This window comes from Musca vetustissima, unplaced genomic scaffold (genome assembly GCF_032173495.1).
Source record: "Musca vetustissima isolate MV318-11 ecotype Yass unplaced genomic scaffold, APGP_CSIRO_Mvet_v1 utg22339, whole genome shotgun sequence".
Taxonomy (NCBI): Eukaryota; Metazoa; Arthropoda; class Insecta; order Diptera; family Muscidae; genus Musca; species Musca vetustissima.
The window spans coordinates 95,393-119,070 of NW_026889368.1; the positions used below are offsets into that span (position 1 = coordinate 95,393).

The 23,678-nt window shown below is 35.9% G+C and overlaps 1 protein-coding gene across 1 annotated transcript in view; it reads left to right on the forward strand.

Moving 5' to 3' along the window:
• Positions 1 to 898: 898 nt before the first annotated feature.
• The window catches only part of LOC133337081 (uncharacterized), a 28,278-nt gene continuing 5,498 nt past the window's right edge, over positions 899 to 23,678 (forward strand). The window contains exons 1-3 of the mRNA XM_061545347.1: positions 899 to 1,154; positions 5,953 to 6,090; positions 21,420 to 21,599. Coding sequence (XP_061401331.1) covers positions 905 to 1,154; positions 5,953 to 6,090; positions 21,420 to 21,599 — 568 coding nt within the window. The 5' untranslated portion in view covers positions 899 to 904. The remainder of the gene's footprint in view (positions 1,155 to 5,952; positions 6,091 to 21,419; positions 21,600 to 23,678) is intronic.

Consider the following 23,678-nt stretch of genomic DNA (forward strand, 5'->3'; position numbering starts at 1 on the left):
ATTATTTGATGCTGAGTCTTATTTAAACAAAAGTTTGAATTCTATTAGACAGGATTTTGTGGCCTGGTCTATTAGGTGTAAAAAAACCAATTTTTTTTGTTAAGTGAGAATTAGGAGACTAATTAATAATTCTTACTACAAAATATATTAGACAGGATTTTTTGGCCTGGTCTATTAGGTTTCGATTTGTACAAAAAAGGCGATTTTTAATGTCACTGCTTTAGTAACCGTGGATTTATTATCACAAAAAAAAATATCTTTTATTAAAATAGTAACTTAATTTACATAATCCACCTTTCTATATTATTTTTCTTTTTTAATTTCCATGTGCAACTAGTTTACATATTTGTTTTCTAAAATTATTTACTATTTGCTTTCAGCTCCACTCTATCCAGCACAAAATAAACTTCTCTATAAATTGGGCACAAATAAACATCAAAACAAATTTGAAAAAATTCAAAAAGAAATTACAAGTATTGGACAACAAATTGAAAAGTTCACAAATTTCAACATCACTCACTCTCAAACACACATACTCACACATAAATAAGAAAGTATTTCACATACGTTCTGGCGGCATTTTGGCAAACAAATTATCTCACAGCACCCAAATTTTTGGTTTATTTCCAGAACTTTGTTGAGAAGCTGTCAAAAGGACTCACCACCACCGCTATTTGCACCATTTTCATTGACACCGGCACCGACAGTTGTAGTTCATCAGCATCCCCATCATCTCTGTTCACTGTTCGTCATTGCAATTGCCAAGCATAGCGTTGTCCTTAACGTGGTGCAACTGCCAAGACCAACATCGTCATCGTCATCGTATCCCTTCACACTCAGTCGAGCACAACGAAGTGAACTGAACAGAACCAACTGCAATAACAACAACAACAAAACAGAAAAAATGAAACATTACCGCCACCATAATCAAGTTGTCTCATCATTATCGTCGGTATGCACAATAATGGCGGTGGCATTGGCCTCCTTGTCAATGCTGCCACATTTAGCATGTGCCACAACAGAAGTCCAAGAGACACCATTGGCTTTGCCAGTTGGCGAACAGACACAGCCGACAACAGCATCGCAGGGTGAAATCTGGGAGGAAGATGATCATGAGATATTAATACGCAATGAACGTGGCACAAAGAATGATGGTAAGTATACACTCGCACACCCACACACACACACATATGTATTATGTATATATGTGTGAGTGGGTGTTTATATCACCCACTCAAAACCGCACCCAATTCACTATTCAATGCAATGGAGGGTTGAGATGGCACAAAACCACCGCAGGGGGGAATCCTTGTTGTCATGTACCAGTGGCATGAATGACTATATTCCACTGACATTCAGTGGCTTTTAAAGCGAGAAAGATGGAAAGAAGAAGCTGAAAATAAATAAAAAAACACGACAAGCGAATAAATAAATAATCAGAAGCCTTAGTCAAGCTATAGCTACAAATATAAATAAGTGCTATGACAGGCAGCCACTCATACAGTATTTTGGATTAAGAAGCACTACAGAAAACGGTTGGAAAATTCGGGTTAAGGCATTGAACGTCCCAAAAATGGACGGGACTTTTTTCATATGGGTCCCTATGTCAAAACAAAATATATATATATATATATATATATCCTTTTTGACAATTTTAAGCGATGAATGTTTTCAGACATGTCTGAAAAAAAGAGTCAGGGTCATTATATGGTTGATGTCAAAACATGGACCTGTATTGGCAATTTTCCGGTTGAAAGTCTTTGTTTGCAACAATTTTGTAAGACAAAAGAAGTCAGCGGCGTCAAATCGGGCGAACGCGGTGGCCAGTCCAAATCACCACTTCCCTACACAACTTCCACGAAAATATAACTCTCTGAAAATCTATATGTTATGGGCAATATGTGTGCGGTGAAGCGCCGTCTTGTTGAAATTGGCATCTTGATGTCAAAAATTACTAATTAATATTTAGTACAGCTCTTCTGATTACTTCTCCAGATTGCCATTTTGAGTTGTGTTGTGATGTTCGACTTTCAATTGTGGCCTATAGATCGACTCGAAAAAAAACACAAAAAAATTAAGTTTTCGGCCCACTTCATCCCAAAATTATTATCTGATCATCACCGAAAATTATAGACGTTGTCCTTGACCATAACTGGAATCTCATGGAGAATTTCAAAGCGATCAGCGCTATATTTCCGTCCTCTAGTGTGGGAATGGACTACTAAATAATATATGAATACATAAGCACCTTTAAATATTTAAGTGTTACTCTCACATCAGAGTACAGACGACAATATAATTGGTATCAATTTAAAGGTTAACCACGCCTCTTGGATATACTATCAACTTCTGGGGTCTATGTCCTTCAGGGATACATATATACGCTATAAAATACAATTTTTGTAATTTTTCACACAAAAGTCAGGGCCTATTTGACCCATTAAATATTGACTGATCTTTATCAAAATAGGCATGCTTATCCTTTGGCCTGATCCACTTATCTATGTAAAATTGCGCGATGTTCGGGCCATAATTGCGGCCTCTGGAGCGACCAGAAAATCAGACAAAAATATAGTTTTTGGTCCATTTCATCCCCTAAATATTAACCGATCTTTAACAAAAACAATAGGGGTCTTCATTGGCCAGAACCCATCCTACATGCAAACAAAATCGTTTTTACAAATTATAATGGACAGACGGACGGACACACATATCTAGATCGACTCAGCTAATCGAGATATGACGATCGGTATACTTAAAAGTGGGTCTAGGACCAATATTTCGCGGCGTTACAAACTTTTGGAGCTGCACAAAGCTATAATACACTGACAACATAGTTAAGTAGGGTATAAATACATAAAATTGAACTGAACCTTTATATGAGTCTATGTCAAAATATGGACCTATATCTAAGATTTTCTGATCGAAATGCCAATTTATGTTTAACCTTGAATATATCTAAAAGGGGCAAGACGGTCATGGTTCAACACAGCCCACGTGTTAAACCATAGACGTCCAATAGTTACATTTGTAATGAATACGTTTTTCACCCACAAAGAATTTGGAATTCCTACGATTACGAGGGTACTGCTTTATGTGGGCCAACTCAATTTCTGTAGTCTTTTGTAAGAAGCCATTTTTATGAAGACCGTGCTGGTCTTTTATAAGCAGACCTTATTGGGCATCCATGGAAGGTTAGAACCGAATACCCTGCTGCTATATTTTTAGACACCTACTATCCACTTTTATTGAACTTTTTTATATGAAGACCATACCGTGGCACAAATGGACCTTAATTGTAAAATATAAGGAGAGCCTATTGGATCTCCGTAAGAAGACTCTATTGGACTTCCAGAACTAGAACCTACATGTCTCTTAAATGAAACCTGTTGATCCTTTAAACCGAGACCTCACTTCTATAAGAATACCCCACTAATCCGTACTTATTATCAATAAGAAACCCCTACTAGACTTCTATAAAAAGGTCGTACTTGAATTCGGAATAGGAAGGCCTTACTTATCATCTATACGAAGAATCTACTGGTCATATATACAGGACAAGTAGAGCCATCTATAAGTGGTAAACTTTAAGAATACCCTACGGGTTTTCTACAAGAAGTCCCTACTTGTCTCCTACAAAAATGTCATTCAGAAGAACATAAGGGAAATCTACCCGATTTCTATAAGAAGACCCTACTGGCCTTTTAAAGGAAGACCCTACTGGTCTTTTAAAAAATACCCTCTGGATTTCTATAACAAATCCTTATGGCATTCGAAGATAGCCTATGTTGACCTTTATTCATTATTGCGGACAACTACGGGTTATCTGCAAGAGGACTATAATCGTTTTTTTGTGGGAAGCCCTGTAAAGATTTCCAGAAGAAGGCCGTAAAAGTCTTTCATATGAAGATCGTAAAAGAAGTCCTGAATGATCTTCCATTTGGAAATCAAAATATTTTCCTAAATGAAGAATGGAAGGGCTTCTAAAAAAAGTTATTTGTTATATAACTCAATTTACCACTTTGTGGATTTACTTTTTATCTAAAGTTTCAAACTCCTTAATTTATTCGCCTTCGTAACACTGTTCCATTATAAAAATTGCATACAACTGTCACAATTCCGACTAACTGTCGAGCAGCGACGACATTAACGATATAGTCAATGTTTGCATTTGACAAGTATATTTATTTATTTTTTTCTTTTCTTTTTGCGGATTATTCACAAGGAAGGAAGAGTATTAAAACAAATACGAAATAAGTGGTAAAATGGAAATGAGGAAACAGCAATTTAAATATTTACAAAGCAAATCAAAGGTTAGAATGATATAAAGGTTACTGAATAAAGTATAAGTGAGGTGGGGGCATAAAAACGAAGTAAATTATCTTATGAATAAGAAGGGAGAGAGAGGGAAGGAAGAAAGGATGTTTAAATATTCTAAATGGGATTTTTTTATTAAGTGGATGGAGTGTACGGAACTTAAATAACGATATGGAGAGACAGGAAATTTAAACGAAACAATTTGTGGGAAAATAAAGGCAAATATTCGAGTTTTCAAGTACACACCATATTGTGGTCTATGTATTGTCATATCACCACGAAAAAATCTTGGTCCATTCAACTCCCAAAAAATTGATCGTCCCCTATTAAAATCATACTATTTATTCAGGAAACCTTCACAACAGTGGGTTTTGACACGTCTTATTTAATTATACACATTTTTGTAATTCCTATATACATTAAAATAATATATTCAATTTTTATACCCTACACAACAATGTTGTCAGGGTATTATAGCTTTGTGCAGCCCCAAGAGTTTGTAACGCCGCGAAATATTGGTCCTAGACCCACCTTTAAGTATACCGATCGTCATATCTCGACTAGCTGAGTCGATCTAGACATGTGTGTCCGTCCGCCTGTCCATTATAATTTGTAAACATGATACAGGCCACAGTTATGGACCAATCTTAACTAAATTTAGCATGTAGGATGAGATCTGGTTAATGAAGACTCCTACTGTTTTTGGTAAAGATCGGTTAATATTTAGGGGATGAAATGGACCAAATACTTAATTTTTGTCCGTTTTTCCGGTCGCTCCAGAGGCCGAAATCATGGCCCGAACATCGCGAAATTTTACATGGAGAAGGGTGAATTTTGGGTGAAAAATTACAAAATTTGTATTCTATGGCGTATATACAGTATTTTTCGGTTAATTGACCCTACGGTTAATTGGTTTCCACGCTTAATTGAACCACATGATGGGTCAAAACTATTTCATTTCATAGTAAGCGGGTTCGGATAATTGGTTCCTCGGTTAATTGAACAAAAATTTGTGCAAATTTTGATGTTCAATTAACCGAAAAATACTGTATTTGCCCCTGAAGAACCTAGACCCGAGAAGTTGACCGTATGTTGAGGAGGAGTGATTGACCTTTAAATTGATACCAATTATACGGTCGTATGTACTCAGATATGGGAGTTACACGTAAATATTTACAGGTGCTTACGTATTCAGATATTATTTAGTAACCCATTACTACACTAGAGGGCGGAAATATAGCGCTGATCGCTTTGAAAATTTCCATTAGATTCCTGTTATGGTCCAGGACAACGCCTATAATTTTCGGTCACGATCAGATAATAATTTTGGGATGAAGTGGACCGAAAGCTTTTTTTTGTGTTTTATTCGATTCGACCTATAGGCTACAATTGAAAGCCCAACATCACAACATATCCCACGGTAAAGAGAATCTGGACAAGTACAGTCCCCGTCTACTGAATATTAGAATTAGATCGCGAAATATTGCCAAAGCTCTGAATATAGAACAATAGAATGTTAGATTTTCGTGGAAGTTGTGTAGGGTATCATATGGTCGGCCCCGTCCGACTATACTGCTTCGCTCACTGGTTTCATAATTGTTTTTTAATATATATTATTTTCATTCTCTAATATAGGTTTATCCTGTCGGTATGGCAAGAATCCATGGACTGAATGCGACACAAAGACTAATACACGCTCAAGAACGTTGACATTGAAGAAAGGTGATCCAGCCTGCGATCAGACACGAACTATCCAGAAGAAGTGCAAGAAAGGTAAGGATTTTATGTAATTATTTATGTCTGTGCCTATATGGATATGTTAGAAACCATACCATATATCGTATAAATTGAGCTGCCCCATGTGGATCTGTTTAGTGCGTATCGTAACTCTCAAATTGAGTAACTGATTTTATCCAAGCTATTGCGCATCATATTATTTTCCACATACAAATTACATTTGAATATGATATATGATTTGATCCATCAATTGTACTTCGTTATGTTTATATATATAAAATATAAAACTAATTTACATTCTATGAATATGGAATAATTAATTGTAGCGAATCTATTCCAAAGAATCTATCCTTCAAGTTTTTAGAAATAATCTTGTCTCTATGAATCTATAAAGACTCATGTTACCAATCCTGGTATTCTTAAAGAAGATTACTAGAACCCCTTCGATTTTCATAATCCTCCCTAGATAGCAATTTTTTATCATTAAAGAAATTTTGCAATGCAAGAACAAGATGATAATATCTTGGTACCAAGTCCGGGCTGTATGGCGGGTGCATTAAATTTTCCCAAACAAGCTATATATGTGTGTGGCCTAACGTTGTCCTGGTGGAACACGACACCTCACCTGTTGGTCAATTCTGGCCATTTCAGGTCAATTGCTATATTCAAACGGTCCAGTTGCTGACAGTGGAGGTCGGTATTTAGCGTTTGGCAATATGGAAGGAACTCGTAATAAATAATCCCCTTCCAGTCCCTGGCCGTTAGTCCTGGTATGGGCACTGTTTAACGGGCTTCACCGCTATTTGACCACAATCGTTTTCGCACAGGGTTATTGTATGCGATCCATTTCTGATCTCCAGTCACCATCCGTTTAAGATATGGGTCTATCTCATTCCGTTTGGGCAAGGCTTCGCAAATTGAAATTCGATCCATCCTATTTTTTCTGTTAATTGGTGTGGCACCCAAACATCGAGCTTATTTTTGAATGCAGCTTTGTGTAAATGATTTAAAACAGTTTTATGGTAAATTTTTAGCTCCTGGACGATGTTACGGCTGCTAACATGCCGGTCAATTCCGATCATTTCTCCGATTTTATCGCATTTTCGACGACCTTTTCTTTTTCCCCAACCTAATATCAAACATCCAATCGAAATCTCATTTCCCGATTTCAGTCCTATCGGGCAGTATCCCAATTCTACATATCCCAATTCCACAGATCTCCCAAAAGCTCTTTTATTCAACTGTCGTTTTACTTCGGTCATTCTTTTAATAGTTCATCGTTCTCCGATTCGTTCAGTTGATAGTTTGAGTTCTAAAATTTAAAATTAAAAAAAAAATAAGAACAGTTTATGGACCTATAAGGTGTGAATTTTTAAATAAATGTTTCAAAAGATTTGATGAACTTATATGGCGTGGAATAAAAAAATGTTCCAAACAATAGGTCCACATATTGTTTGGAACACTTTTTTTAGATTTTTAAAGAAAAGTTTTAGAATAATTGAAAAATTACTTGCCAACATATATATTTTTATTAGTGTTTACTAAATGGGAGCGCTGTAATATCACATGCAAAATAAAACTCGATCGGTGTCGCTTCCATTTAGACCAAATCGAACTAAGTCAGTAAAACGCTCACATCTAAACTAAAAGGTACGACTGTTCCAGTTCGTTCATTTAATGAACTAAAAAGAACGAATTTGTAAGACCTAGTTCTATCGGTCTTTTAAGTGAATCGTTCATTTGAACTAGTTCGTTCGTGAACTGTACAACTCTACCCAAAATTCAAATTTTACAAAATTTAGTACCCATAAGTATGAATTTCCAAAACTACATCCATACCCCAATCTTACACTCCAATAGTAATCTTATGTCCAAATTGCAGTGTTTCAGCTCTATCGATTTTTCCAAATCTGTTCTACCAAATATAGTACATTTTAGTACTATTCTACTGATATGTACAAATATCGAAAACTACCTACATATCCCAGTCCTACTCTTCGACGGTAATATTAATTTGAAATTTCCGGATTCCAGTTCCATCCGTTCCTGCAAAATTAAATTGTACCAAATTTAGTACCGTTTAGTACTTTTACTAATATCGACCCTAATTTTCAACTCGCATTACAATTTTTTTGCTCCATCCGTTCACAGGCTACGAAATTATAACAAATTTTGTACATTTTAGTACTATTCGGATACATATAGATCGAATTTGCAAAAACCTATTGGTACATCTATCCTACACTCCATCAGTGACTTTCAATCGAATTTCACATATTTCACAGTTCTAGCTCCACAGGTTCGCCAAATCAAAATATTACCATATTTAATACTTTTCGTGCAGTACTAGTACTAATTTCCAGGGTTTAAAATGTAGCATCAAAAAATATTAGCATTAGTCTTACAGAGCTACTGCTAAAAAATATTGACATTATGACTAAATCAGCAAACGGCTAGCTTTTTTAGTTCGTAGCATCCGTGCTAAGCACGTATTGCACATGTGAGCTTTTTTTGTTATGACTAATCGGCAGTACGACTACATATTCATATTTCGCTGCCGACGAATAATCAGCCGAGGGTTGTTTTTATGTTTGTGTGTTGCCAACGCAGAATTAGAAAAACGGCATTTCATTTTGTGCGTTTTTATTTAATTTAAGCTTGTCAAATCGCAATTAAAACTGTCAATAATAGTACTAAAAACTAAATAATATATTAAATTAAACTCTTTAGCAAGTATTACTAATTGTCTTTGTTCGAAAAAATGAAATTATCATAATCGCCATTTTTAATTATCTCATTTAATTTATAAAATTTCAATGGGCAACACTGAACTCGAAAAATGCTCGGGTTTTGTTTGCTAAAAATCTTGCTAAGCAGCCACAGTCAAGGTGCTTAGTCTTCATTGTAAGCTTTGGTTGTTAGTCGCGTTGACAATTATGTTGTAGTTGTTCATTGCTATTTTGTAGCTGCTGACAAGATCAAGAAGCTTTAGTTTTGCTTGCTAAAATTATTCGTAATGTATTGCTATTTGTTGCAGTTGTGCTTGGCTGTGCTGCATAGTTTGAGGATGAATTTAGTTAGCAGTGCGCCAATTTTCTGTGTTTTTGCTATTTTGGCGATAGCATTTTAAACCCTGCTAATTTCCAAAAACCCAGCCTTATCTGACACCTTTGGACTAAGAGTGACCTTCGCCAAAAATTTCAAGATTTCTGTAAGCCAGTATTGATATTCTTAAGGAGTTATTCAGAAAAAAATATATATAATTGTTCGAACATCCGCTGCATCCGGCAAGCGAAACAATTAAAAGAATCCTATTTCTTGCGAATAATTTAAATCATTAAAATATTTTTTTTTGTTCACACCCAGTTGTAGATTGGTGTGCCAAATCTTATCAAGGCCATAGTAGACCTTCTGCAGCTTTTTTATTTAATTTTTTGGAACAGAAATAATTTTGTAGGACCATACTGTAAAGCGAGCATAACAATTACATATAATAACATTTAAGTATATTATAGTTTACTTCCGACACATTTGCTTTACTGTATTCTCTGCACAGCTCGTCAGTACCAAGAATTCCATTCCTTTCTTCTATGTGAACGTTGTAGTTTGTTCTTTTAGCCTTTGCTTGTGTATTGTGAAGAGGTGGTCATAAAAGTGGCCGTTGGCAGCCATTTTGTTCCATTAAAAGTCATCATTTTTATTATGTTACAAGGATAAAAGGCGTTTTTCCTCTGTTTTGTGTGTGTGTCCTGGTACACCATTGTTCATGCTGTCCAATTAAAACTATATAATTCCATTTCCTTTCTTTCATTTTGCAGCATGTAGATTTTATATAGAGTATATATACCGATAATATATTTTTTTATCTAATTTATAGAGCAGCTCGTGGGCCTCAGCAAAGTATACCACAGATGATCTCCTACAAAAGGTCCTATAAAGAAATTCCTCTAACAACATATAATGTTACAATCTTACTATGATGTAGGCAATCTGGCCTCCTACAAAGAGCCCTACTGGGTTTCTATAAAGAAATACTACTAACCTCATACAAAGAAGCCCCACTGACCTCCTATAACGAAGTTCTACTGACCTTATATAAAAAAGACCGGAAGCTTCTTCTAACAAGAAAGAGACATTCAGCTCTTCAGTTCTTCTATGAAAAAGCAGACCTTCAACTCTTCTGACCACATATAAAAAATCTTACTCTCCTACTATAAAATAGATACGCTGGCCTTACACAAGGAAACCTTACTGGCCACCTATAAAGAAGCCCTACTGAACTTTTTTAATGAAGCCCTATTGATTTCCTATAAAGAAGACCGACAGATTCTGCTACCAAGAAAGAGTCCTTAAGCTCTTTTATAGATAAGACCTTCAGCTCTTCTATGAAGGAGAAGAAGACCTTTCGCTCTTCTATGGAGAAGAAGGCCTTCAGAACTCCTATTAATAATGCTTTGAGCTCTTTCATAAAGAAGACCTTACGTCATTACATAAAGAAGGCCTAAATCTCTTCCATGAAGAATATCTTTAGCCCTTCCATAAAGAATAACTTCAGCTCTTCTATGAAGAATACCATCAGTTCTTCTATCAGGAAGAAGATTTTCAGTTATAATGTAAACAAGAATACCTGTGGATTTCCTACGAAGAAAACAATACCTTGAAGAAGGAAACTTCAGATCTTCAGTTAAGAATATCTAGAAGATTTTCTATGAAGAATACCTATAACCTTTTTATTAAAAATACCTATAACTCTTCTCTGAAAGTAACCAAAAGCTCTTCAAGTCACATTTACTTGTTCTAAAATCTTACAAATGAAAATTTACACCTTACCCTCCTCGATCCACTGTCTGCAGTCAATGCCAGTAATAGTTACAAATTGTTAGCCAGTAATTTTCTGGCAACGCCTTTGCCTGCAGCAGCACGTTAACAATTTTACTTACAAATTGTTATTATCCTGTGGTTAAACCATACTTATGAAAGGATGTTGAAGCGTAGCAAAAAAAATGTTCCATGGCCAACTACAACCTGACAGCTAACCATTGATGCTTCACAACACAACAGCTTCCGGTAGTTTACCTCTACAAGGTGTGTATAGTACAGCACAGCAACAACACGAACAAATTGAATTTGTTCTTCAGCGTTTATAGAAATTTGTATTTACTGTATAGAAACTAAATTTAGTTGAAAACGTGCTTTGGTTTCGTAATTTCACTTTATTCCACCATACAAAACTACTTTGTATTCAATTTGGAAAAATATGGGTGGGGAAGTGGAGGTTTCTATTTTTATTTTGCAAAGGCAACTATTTAAATATTTTTTGGTTGTATTAGAAATATTGTATATGCAGAATCCTAAGAAGAAGTTGTTGGATGTTGATCTCAGTAGCATTAACATTTCGTGATGCTGAGATTATAATTGCGGTTGGTAGAGACACTAGAAAAACAGTGAAAATAATATATTGGGTCCATTTGATCACCCTCATGAAAATTCAAGTCATTCGAACAAACGATTCGTTGTTGGTTCAATTATATAAAATCCATGAAAGCCAGATTAACTCAATATATTCAAAATTGCGTGCTAATTGAAAAAAAGAACATTTATTTGGGGTTATATCTATCTAATGCACGGCTTCCTTCCGCAGGGTCCTTGGTGCACCACTTACATCAAATCGGTTGAGATTTTACCAATTTCTATAGAGTTCATTATTGTGTCAAAATTTCTATTCGCATCACAAATGCGATATCCTCATTTATACATATCCTCAAAAGTAACTATTGGTCTCTCTATTTTCCTTCAGTAAGTTATAAACATATACACAAACCAGTGAGCGGAGCAGTATAGTCGGGCGGGGCCGAGCATACGATACCCTACACAACTACCACAGAACCAACTTTCTGCAGATTTTTATTCTGAGCCTGGGCAATATTTCGTGATATTTGCAACCTCTTGCCCGATTAGAGGTAAACAGCACCTCTTCCTCCCACTGACATATTTTCTGAATATTACGAGTATTCACTACAGCTATTGTCCAGATTCTCTTCACCGTGGATTGTGTTGTGATGTTCGGCTTTCATTTGTGGTCTACAGATCGACTCGAAAATAACACAAAAAATTAAGTTTTCGGCCCACTTCATTCCAAAATTATTATCTGATCATCATCGAAAATTATATGCGTTGTCCTTGACCACACCTGGAACCTCATGGAACATTTCAAAGCGATTAGCGCTATAGTTCCGCTCTCTAGAGTGATAATGGGTTACTAAATAATATACGAATACGGAAATACCTGTAAATATTTAGGTGTAACTCCCACATCCGAGCACATACAACAATATAATTGGTCTTAATTTAAAGGTCAACCACTCCTCTTGAATATAATATCAACTTCTTGGGTCTATGTCCTTCAGTGGTAAATATATATGCTATAGAATACAAATTTTGTAATTTTTCACACAAAAGTCAGGGTCTATTTGACCCGCTAAATATTGACCGATCTTTACCAAAAAAGGCATGCTTATTCTTTGAAATTTTGTATGGAGAAGGGGATCTCCATGCAAAATTTCACGATGTTCGGGCCATTATTGCGGCCTCTGGAGCGACTAGAAAAACAGAAAAAAATAGTATTCGGTCCATTTCATCCCCTGAATATTAACCGATCTTTCCCATAAACAATAGGGGTCTTCATTGGCCAGGACCCATCCTACATGCAAAATTTCGTGAAGATTGGTCCATAACTGTGGCCTGTATCGTGTTTACAAATTATAATGGACAGACGGACGGACACACATTCTAGATCGACTCAGCTAGTCGAGATATGACGATCGGTATACTTAAAGGTGGGTCTAGGACCAATATTTCGCGGTAGTCTCCGTTAGCGAGCTAAACGGAGTTTATTTACATAATCTGTGTCTCTATAGACGACGTGAAACCTTGTAGACAGCAGAAGCAAACCCCTGAATAGCTAATGAGAGTATAACTCTCAGGAGGAGCTGAAGAAAAGTTGTCTATATAAAAGAGATTAAGGGAGAGTATACAGAAGTGCTGATAAAGTATTTATAGACGTGTTTCAAGTAATCTTTATAGCCAAGCTATATGGAGTCTCCACCCTAAAAGTTGAGTCTATATACGAGTTGAAGGAAATCTTTATTGATAATCTGAAGTGTATCTCATCATCAGTGTTGCCAATTTAGAAATCTAATCTCGTTTAGCACAAAAAAAATTTGATCTAGCACCTAGCATCTTTTTGAGCATTTTTTTCTGGATATTTTTAAAACCGTATATTTGGTTTTATACCAAAAAATTTGTCGCTTTTCGATTCCATATAGACCTATTGATTTTTTTTTTTTTTTTGTTATTTGAATTTTTGTGATCATTTGAAAGTGATTTAAGTGATTATTTATACTCTTTCGAGTCGAGCTTGATGATCTGAATTTTGCAATGAAAAGGAAAGCCAGGAGAAGAACCTACGTACCCACCATTATGCGACGCGTTTCGCCGTTGGTTAAGCGGCTCATCAGGCATATTGGGCTATGTGGCTTTACAAAGGTCGTACGTTGATAACTTGTATTTATTCCGCCCTGATGCGAAACTTGCATATGCGAATTAAATTCAATTTTGTCAAAGTTCGACATTTGTCTTCATTCTAGGAACATTCCTTTTCAAAGCAGATTTTTGTTGTAGCGATGGATAATTAATCCACACACCTACAATTGCTTCCATGGTATACACATGTTTTTGCGCAACCGTTTTGGAATTCATTGCAAAATTCAGATCATGAAGCTCGACTCGAAAGAGTATAAATAATCACTTAAAAAAAAGATTTTTTTTTATGTTTCACGCTATGAGCTTTATTTTTAATGTTTAAGAAGTGTCAGTAAATTTGTGAATAACTTGTTATAAACGCCATGTTAAACACCACCCAGCACCAGGTGGTGTTTATTAATTTTTTTTTTTTAAACATGGGGTACCGAACCCATATGTTGATAGTGATATTGTCTGGTATTAGGTTGTTTATTTTGGAAAATGAAACAAAATACAAGTGGTATCCCAAATAAACCGCCAACACTACCAAAAAAACAAAAAACTATCATGAACTAAAATTATAAACTTTCGGGAATGTCAAATTATACCCACTTCATAGTACCAAAAATGGGTCACGTCCCACTTTATATGGGAAAAATTTCGCCAAATATATTTTTTAAATTACAGCCACTTCGGTGCAGAAGTGGTTTTAAAACTTTAAAAGTGTGCGAATAAGACGGAAATTTTGTATGGAGTATATGATCAAACATAGAAATTGTCCGCATACATATTTTCTACTCTAACAGAGCCCAGAGAATACGGCTAAACCCCTCAAAATACCGAAAATAATAATTATTGAGGTACTGCTATATAACAAAACGTGGGCCCATATTGATAATGTTTGGTAGGCAGATTTTTTATAACCTCAGCCTTATGGCTAATGAGACTTTGATTCGATGAAAATGTGCCTCATCGAAATATTGGTTTTAGACCCCATGTTTCTTTAGACCAAATCCGTAGAGAATAATCGATTTCATCCAAACTAGACACTTAATATTTCTTGTTTTCGTTCGACGATGGTCCACTCCTTCTGGTACCTTCGCCATAAGATGATCAAAATTATGCTAAAATTATTTTTATAATAACATACAAACTGACCATCCGATTTTAACGAAACATTGTACAACCAATTATCTTTACCAAGCCTAGATTAAGTATGAAGATGGGACCCATTGACCCACTCCTTCTGGTACCTCCGCCACAGAGGGTCAACATTTTCAATATTTTCAAATCCAATATCAGGCGAATGGAATGTCCGATTTGAACCAAACCTTCCACAACATATTATCTTTACCAAGCCTAGATTAGATATGAAGATGGGACCCATTGACCCACTCCTTCTGGTACCTCCCCCACAAATGGTCAAAATTTTCAATATTTGTGAATCCAATATCAGGCGAAGAGAATGTCCGATATGAACCAAACTTTGCACAACCCATTATTTTTACGAAGACTAGATTATTTCCAAAGACGGTTCCCAGTGGTCCACTCCTTCTGGTACTTCCCCCACGAATGGTGAAAAATGCAATATCAGGCATTGGTATATTATATATACCAACCCTATATCAATTCCGAAGATTGGACCCAGTAGGTTATAAAATTTTATCAAGATTAAATCTGAAACCTCTTTGATGAAAACATATTTCTTATATAAAGCTATTAATAAAATCTGTGTGTAATTCCGAATACCTCCGCAAATCATAGGCTGGGTGTATATATCTGTCGAAAACACCGACTGACACTTTTTTTACTTGTTTCCAATAAAAATCCAAAATATCATATTATAGCTAATTCTGTTGGGGCTACCAACCGAACAACACATGTTACTCGCCTACGCCGATGACATCGATATAATGGGTCGAACATTGCGAGCGGTAACAGCCACCTTTGAACAAATTGAAAAGGAGTCTGCCAAAGTGGGTCTGGCAGTTTAGAAACAAGGCCACTTCCCGCCAGACCAAACTCACACTTTACAAGACGCTGATACTACCCGTGCTATTATATGGATCAGAAGCATGGGTACTTGCGCAAGCAGATGAGGCAGCTCTGGGGGTGTTTGAGAGAAAAATTCTCCGAACGGTGAATATCGGCGTCGAATGAACCACGAGCTTTACAATTTATACGCGGACATCGACATAGTCAGTCGTATTGAGTTGCAGCGACTACGGTGGCTAGGCCATGTTGAGTGTGAAAATGCCCAAGCTCAAGAGGCATATAAAAACGAGCCTACTGATGGTTCCCGTAAAGGGGAAGGCCACGAATTAGATAGAAGGACCAAGTAGAAAACAACATCTTGGAACGTGTTCTTCTAAATTGGTGGACTTGCGCACAAGACCGACGCGCTTGGAAATCTTTTTTAAGCTCGACTTATGGAACAACCGTTCTGTAACAAGCCAGCTAAGTAAGGTTGGGGCTACCCTAAAAAGGACACATATATCCAGTCTCAATACAATCCTAGGATTATTAGCAATGTGCAGGATTTCAAAGATCTGTCTTCAATATTGCGAGCTATATATACATGGCTATATCGACATAGAATTTATGAATAATAGAATTAATTCTGATTATGAATATTTCCAGGTTTTGCAAGCAAATTTTAAGAAATTCCGATTCACATTAGCTATAAGCGAAATTCTTTCTATAAAGTTTTTAGCGTTTTTATTTGGCACTTTTCTAAATTTTTTTAGCACTTTCTAGCATTTTTTAATGACGAAGTTTTGGCAACACTGCTCATCATAGACAATCTAAGGGTATTCTTCATAGAAGAATTCAGGATCTTCGTCACAGTGGAGATTATACATCTGAGATGAGCTCAAGGTCATTGTTGGACTTTTTTATGGTAGTCTAGTAGGGCTACATTTATATATTTTGTACCGAAAACCATAGGAAATGCCTGGAGACCAGATACACAAATTTTTGACGGCCACTAGGGTTTCTTTATAGAAGGGGATTTCTTCATACATGGTCACTATGGTTTCTATATGAAAGATCTTTATAGAAGACCAGGAGATCTAAATCAGAATAGCTACTTTATAGAAGACTAGAATAGAGTATTTTTTGAAGACATTAAATCTTTTGATAGGACCATTATGAGTGTGTTATAGTGATCATCTTTATAAAATACCAGTAGTACCGACAGGCTACAGAGGGAATCTATAAACAGATGAAGCGAGTGCTTATCGATAAACTTAAGATAATGTCTGGAGACCAACTGTACAAAATTTCGTGCCAGCCCGCTACGGGCCCAATGACAGGTTTGTGTGGGGCAGCAAAACACTGGAAGCAGCCAGACCTTTCAAATTTCGCACACATGTACAAAATTTGCGAGGAATCGGTTAAGATATTCATATAGCTTTCGTATATATATTTCACCCGATTTATACTGAAGCCACACAAAGTACACATTTTATATCCGAACGCTTAAAATTTTGATATGGGTGGAACCTGTTCACTTTAGAATTACTTTTGGAAAATTTGGTCACATCACACTGTTCCTTGAGCAATGTTTTGTACAACAATTTTAAATATCAACAAATGGAGAAAAAGAAGTTAAAAGAATTTCTTCATCAGTTCAAAACGTTTCAGAATAATATTGAAATAAACGTGTCTATCTGCAAGGCAATACACGAACAATGGATGATGTTCTTTTTTTTTCGTAGACATTTTTCCGTTTCCTATATTGTTTCTCCATTTACTATAAATTTCTCTCTATACATGCATATGAGTGTGTGCCTCTGTAGATGTATGTGTCATGACATTATATTGAAAAACATTACGGGGATTATCATTTTTTCATTGTTTGCAATCAGTCGTCGTATTGAAATTGTGAAAAGCCAAAAAAAAAAAAAAAACTTGTTAAATGCAAATTGGCTTTACGAGAACAATAACAACGAAAAATGTCATTGTTCAACAGAAACTATTTGAATGATATCAGTAGCCGACATCGTTGCCGTTGTCACTGTCGTAACGACAATAACGTTCGAAACCAGAAACGGAAGTCATCGATAAGCATGAAATGGGAAGAACCCCAGAAATTTACAAGGCTAAACGTTGGAATGTTTAAACTTTTATTACATTTGCAAATATGAGCAAATATGTAAATGCCAGAAAACTCAATCCTTACACACGTACATACTCGAGCGAGCGAACGAATGCCACATTGATTACTTGTTAAGCCATAAAATGCCAGAAAGAAAATTAACAAAATTTGTCATGTTTTATGTTTTTCATGAAAATTGGAAAATGGGGGAGAATATTTTTTTTCATATATGTAACTACATTTATACGAGTACGTATCTTTATGTAAATTGCTTATGCGGTATGTGTAAAAATAATAGTTGCATATTCACTTATAAATAATGGGGTCTATTCTTATATAGTACATGTAAAAATTTAGTTGGGTTCCATGCACCTCCCCATAGGATCTGCGATGCACCATTTGCATGAAATTGTGTATGGGGATCTGTATTTAAATTGAAAACTATTGAAGGTATCCTTGATACTCGTTAAATCGAAATCATTAATTTAGCAGCATTAAATTAATAACTTCTGAAGCATTTAAAATATGTTGCTGAATTTTCAAATTCAGCCTTTTCCCGTGCGAAGAGTGGGCCGATTATGGAATAGATTGAATTATGTTTTGCTAATGATCCCCCGATTTTCGGTATTTGAGGTATTGTGGACATATTTTTAAAGCTAATTGATTGTAGTTTGGCATTTTGTGTTATCTATAACTACCCTGCCAAAAATATTAATATTTCTTCAAGCTTTAAGGGTACCTTAAACAGTACTCCTTCATTTCGGCATCTTGAGGATTTTGAACACCGTTTTGGTACGTTGGATTCTAATTGAGTATAAAATCATCCTGCTAAAAATTATCAATATAAATCCAAACTTTTTGGCAGCCCCCATTTCCCCATATTTCGATATTTTGAGGATTTGGGACACATTTAAAAGTGGCAAGTATTGGCAGCCAAAGTTTGTTTTGTTGGTTCCTTAAGAATACATTTTAAATAGTCAAAATATAATTAGAGTTAACATTTGATAACATGTTGAGTGAGACTCCAAGCAGCAATAGCACGTAGCACAAAAAAAAAATATCAAGGTATTGGTAAAATTACAATAACTTTCAAATGAGCTAAAATATTTCAAACCAGTGAGCGGAGCAGTATAGTCGGACGGGGCCGACCATACGATGCCCTACACAACTATCACGGAAATCTAAATTTCTGCGGATTTTTATTCTGAGCCTGACAAAATTTCGTTATAGTTGCACCCTCTTGCCCGATTAGAGGTCAATAGCACCTCTTCCTTACACGGACATATTTTCCGAATATTACTAATATTCAGCACAGTACTTCTAATTACTTGTCCAGATTCCCTTGACCGTGGGTTGTGTTGTGATGTTCGGTTTATAATTGTGGCCTATAGATCGACTCGAAAAAAAAGTTTTCGGTCCACTTCATCCCAAAATTATTATCGATCATCACCGAAAATTATAGTCGTTGTCCTTGACCACTACTGGAACCTCATGGAACATTTCATAGCGATCAGCTCTATATTTCCACCCTCCAGTGTGGTAATAGGTTACTAAATAATATATCAGTACGTAAGCACCTGTAAATATTTAAGTGTAACTCACACATCTGAGTACATACGACCATATAATTGGTATCAATTTAAAGGTCAACCATTCGTCTTGGATGTGCTATCAACTTCTCGGGTCTTTGTTCTTCATGGGGAAATATATACGCTATAGAATACAAATTTTGTAATTTTTCACACACAAGTCAGGGTCCATTTGACCCGCTAAATATTGACCGATCTTTATCAAAACAGGCATGCTTATTCCCCTTCTCCATGCAAAAAATAGCGGTGTTTGGGCCATAATTGCGGTCCCTGGAGCGACCAGAAAAACCAACAAAAATAAAGTTTTTGGTCCATTTCATCCCCTAAAAATTAACCGATCTTTTCCAAAAACAATAGGGGTCTTCATTGGCCAGAACCCATCCTACATGCAAAATTTCGTGAAGATTGGTCCATAACTGTGGCCTGTATCGTGTTTACAAATTATAATGGACAGACGGATCGACTCAGCTAGTCGAGATATGACGATCGGTATACTTAATATTTATTTCGCGGCGTTACAAACTTTTGGGGCTGCACAAAGCTATAATATCCTAACAACATAGTTGTGTAGGTTATAAAAATTCAAAGCATAAAGGATGTTCTATTAGTTTGTCAGAAATATTTCTACGATTCATATTGTAAACAACTGGAACTGAATGAACTGTTTCATGTCGCCACATTTACGTCCTAAACAGTGTCAGAATAGGTAGACCCCTGCAAATATATTTTCGTATATATTCCATATCCGTGTATATTCCGAGTATATAGAACAGTATAATTTGTATTATTTTGGAAGTCAACCACTCCTCTTGTATATACTGTTAGATGCATTTATCCGTGTAAAATTTCGTAATATTCGGGTCATTATTGAAGACAAAATTAACATTTTCCATTTCATTCCCATAACTTTAACCGATCTTTACTAAAAACAATAGGGGTATTTTTTGAGCCGAACCGAACGTACAAAGGAATTGTATACAGTCTTCAATGCCTCATACCCCATATAAACGTAACGATGGGTTTTAGATCGGACTTGACGACATGCCTATGTCTATAAAAGTTGAAATTTGGGATTTTAGCCCCTCTTCCGATATTTTGGTCTGAAATATGTTTTGTCTCCTTCCAGGTTTTATACCCTTCACCACACTGTATTATGTCTTTGTGCATATGTTTGTAACAGGCAAAAGGTATCGAGATAGACCATGGTTCCTTTTGAGAATATGCATAGAATCACTTTCTGAGTCGATTTACGCATGTCCGCCTGTCCGTCCCATATATAGTTTCGTCCGATTTTATGTCAATGGTGCACCATTGACTGAATAGAGCCTAGAATGGTGTCTGCCAAGTTTCGTGAAAATCGGTTAAGATGTAGATATATCCTTGGCACACAGTACATTTTTTAGTCATGGACCGAAAATGGTTAAGTATTTTCATACGTTGGTATTTTCATTCTTCAATCTTAGATATATCCGCATTGGATCTGTCAATTCTTACTATTGTTTTGAGCCGTGTACATTGCTCCAATGGGTTTTGATTTTGCAGGATTAATTTAGTTTTTTTTTTCAGCAAAATGTAGATCCAGTTCAATCAGGACCTGCTTCGATGATGAGAATAAATCTCTATATACATTACCCAAATTTTTCCAAAATTCCCCATTTTTTTATTAAAAAATAATGTGAAATTTAATAATAATAAAGTAGAAAAAATCTTAAAATCACAGAAATTAATTAAAAACTTGGTCGTATAATCCTCTTGGTAATGCCATAAAAAAATATCCAAGTGTCACACAGTAATAGAGTAATAATTGAATATGCCCGTGTGGCAATATCAGCATCACTTGCCGCGGGCAGCTCTAATCCCTGGTAATCCTGTCATTTTTAATCAACTGTTTGTGAATAGGGTTTTTTTTGTGTTCGCCCTTTTGTTTGTGCCATTTAACTTTTAATGTCATGGTATGTTTGTCTGTATGTGTGTATACGTACTCCTACTACAACACCAACCGGATTTTTATCATTAGGGACAATGCAGCAGAAACTAATACCCACATTAAACTTGACTATCTAATTGTATTATTCTAATATTAATTGTAACATTTAATTTATTTTTTCTCTCCCTCCTCTCACTCTCTCTTTCTATCTGTATATCTCCTATTACAGCATGCCGCTATGAAAAGGGCTCCTGGTCCGAATGTGCCACCGGTCAAATGACACGCGCCGACAAATTGAAAGCAACAAGCGATCCATCGTGCGAAGCAACACGTGTCATCAAGAAGAACTGCAAACCAGGCAAATCCAAGGATAAGACTGCCAAGGAACAGCGTAAAAATAAAGATAAAGGTGAGTGAATAAGTGAGTGAGTGAGTTGAGTTACCCAGTGAATGACAATGATATGTCAGCCTGTCTGTCTGTTTGCCTGGCTTCTTTCCATCCAGTCATTGGCATATCTGGCCAGTAATAAGCTTAAGCAGTTAATTACGTTAAGAATGATATTACCTTATAGTGTCAACGGAATGGCGGGAGAAAACAGAATTGTTGAGCGCAAAAACCCACGCAGGATGTTGGTAAATTAAGGAAATTAATTATTACCATGGACACAGGAGATAATGATAGTTGGGTATTTTAATTTACTCCTTCCTCTGCAAATTGAAAACAGGATTTGCTATAAAAATCAGTGATGAGTTATAACAACCGTTGGTATTCTCGAATGCCATAATCTGTTTAGATTACCTGAAATGAGAAATTACATTTTTTTAGATTGTAATAAAAAATGTTAATGTTATAATGAAGATGTTACATTGGCAACCAGTACGCTAAAAATTATATTTACATTTGGACCATGTTAACCGATTTTCTTCGAAACCGCCATACTCTTTTTTGGGTAAGATCCCTTTCCGCATTTAATATTTATTCAGGTTATAATTGTGAATTCTAGAGCGACGGCTCCAATCCTACCTAAATTCATGTCAATTGGTCCATAACTGCGGCCTGCATTTTAATTAAAAATTTCTCCCATATAGGACCACTTCCATTCATAGAATTGATTTTTAGTTTAAAGGTCAACAGCTCCTACACCAGTTCATTTCATCCGGTAAATATTGGCCAATCATTATCGAAGCAGCCATTCCAATTACATGATTCACATAATCGCTGTGGAAACTTTGTTGTCTTCGGCTTATAAATGTGGCCTTTAGAGCGACTAGAACATCTTTTCAAGACCACTACGCCAAAAATTGAATATGCCATTTCTGTATAAATAAATCCTGGTAAATGTTACTGAAAATTGCCAGGATATCAATAGGAAATTAAGGAAGTCCCCGAATGCCTATAACAACTGTTGACACTGTTTTCTTTTTTTTAATGGTGGCTTTAATGTTAAATGACTGTTTAGAAATGGCAGAATGAGTGAAACGTCTCCTTAAAGGTAACTTTATTTCTATAAGCGCCTAAAGATATGTTTAACCAGTGAGCGGAGCAGTATAGTCGGACGGGGCCGACCATATGATACCCTACACAAATACCACTGAACTCTAACTTTCTTCAGATCTATATTCCAAGAATGGTCAATATTTCGCGATATTTGCACCCTCTTAACCGATTAGAGATCAATAGCTCCTATTTCTTGCCATGACATTTATTCGAATTATGTTTTATATCATAATATCCAATTTTCTTTCATTTTACACAGAAAGGTCTTGGTTGACTTAACACGCTGAATAGTGACAGATCATTACAAAAGCCCATCAAATTATTTTGCCAGATTCATTTTCCAGTGTAATATTCGGCTTATAATTGTGGCATATAGAATGAATTGAAAAAAACACAATAAAAACAAGTTTCGGTCCACTTCATCCCAAAATTATTATCTGATCATCACCACAAATTATAGGCGTTGTCCTTGACCATAACCGGAACTTCATGGACATTTTCAAAGCGATCAACGCTATATTTCCGCCCTACAGTGCGGTAATGGGTTACTGAATAATAACTGAATTCGTAAGCATCTGTAAATATTTAAGTGTAACTCTCATATCCGAGCACATACGACAATATACCTGGTATCAATTTAAAGGCCAACAACTCCTCTTGGATATACTATCAATTTCTCGGGTCTATGTCCTTCAGGAGTAAATATATATGCTATAGATTACAATTTTTGTAACTATTCGCACAAAAGTATCGGTCCATTCTACCCGCCAAATATTGACCGATCTTTATCAAAACAGGCATGCTTATTATTTAACCCGATCCCTTTCTCCATGAAAAACGTCGCGATGTTTGGACCATAATTGCGGCCTCTGGAGCGACCAGAAAATCAGACAAAAATAAAGTTTTTGGTCCATTTCATCCCCTAAATATTAAGCGATCTTTTCCAAAAACAATAGGGGTCGTCCTTGGACAGAACCCTTCCTACATGCA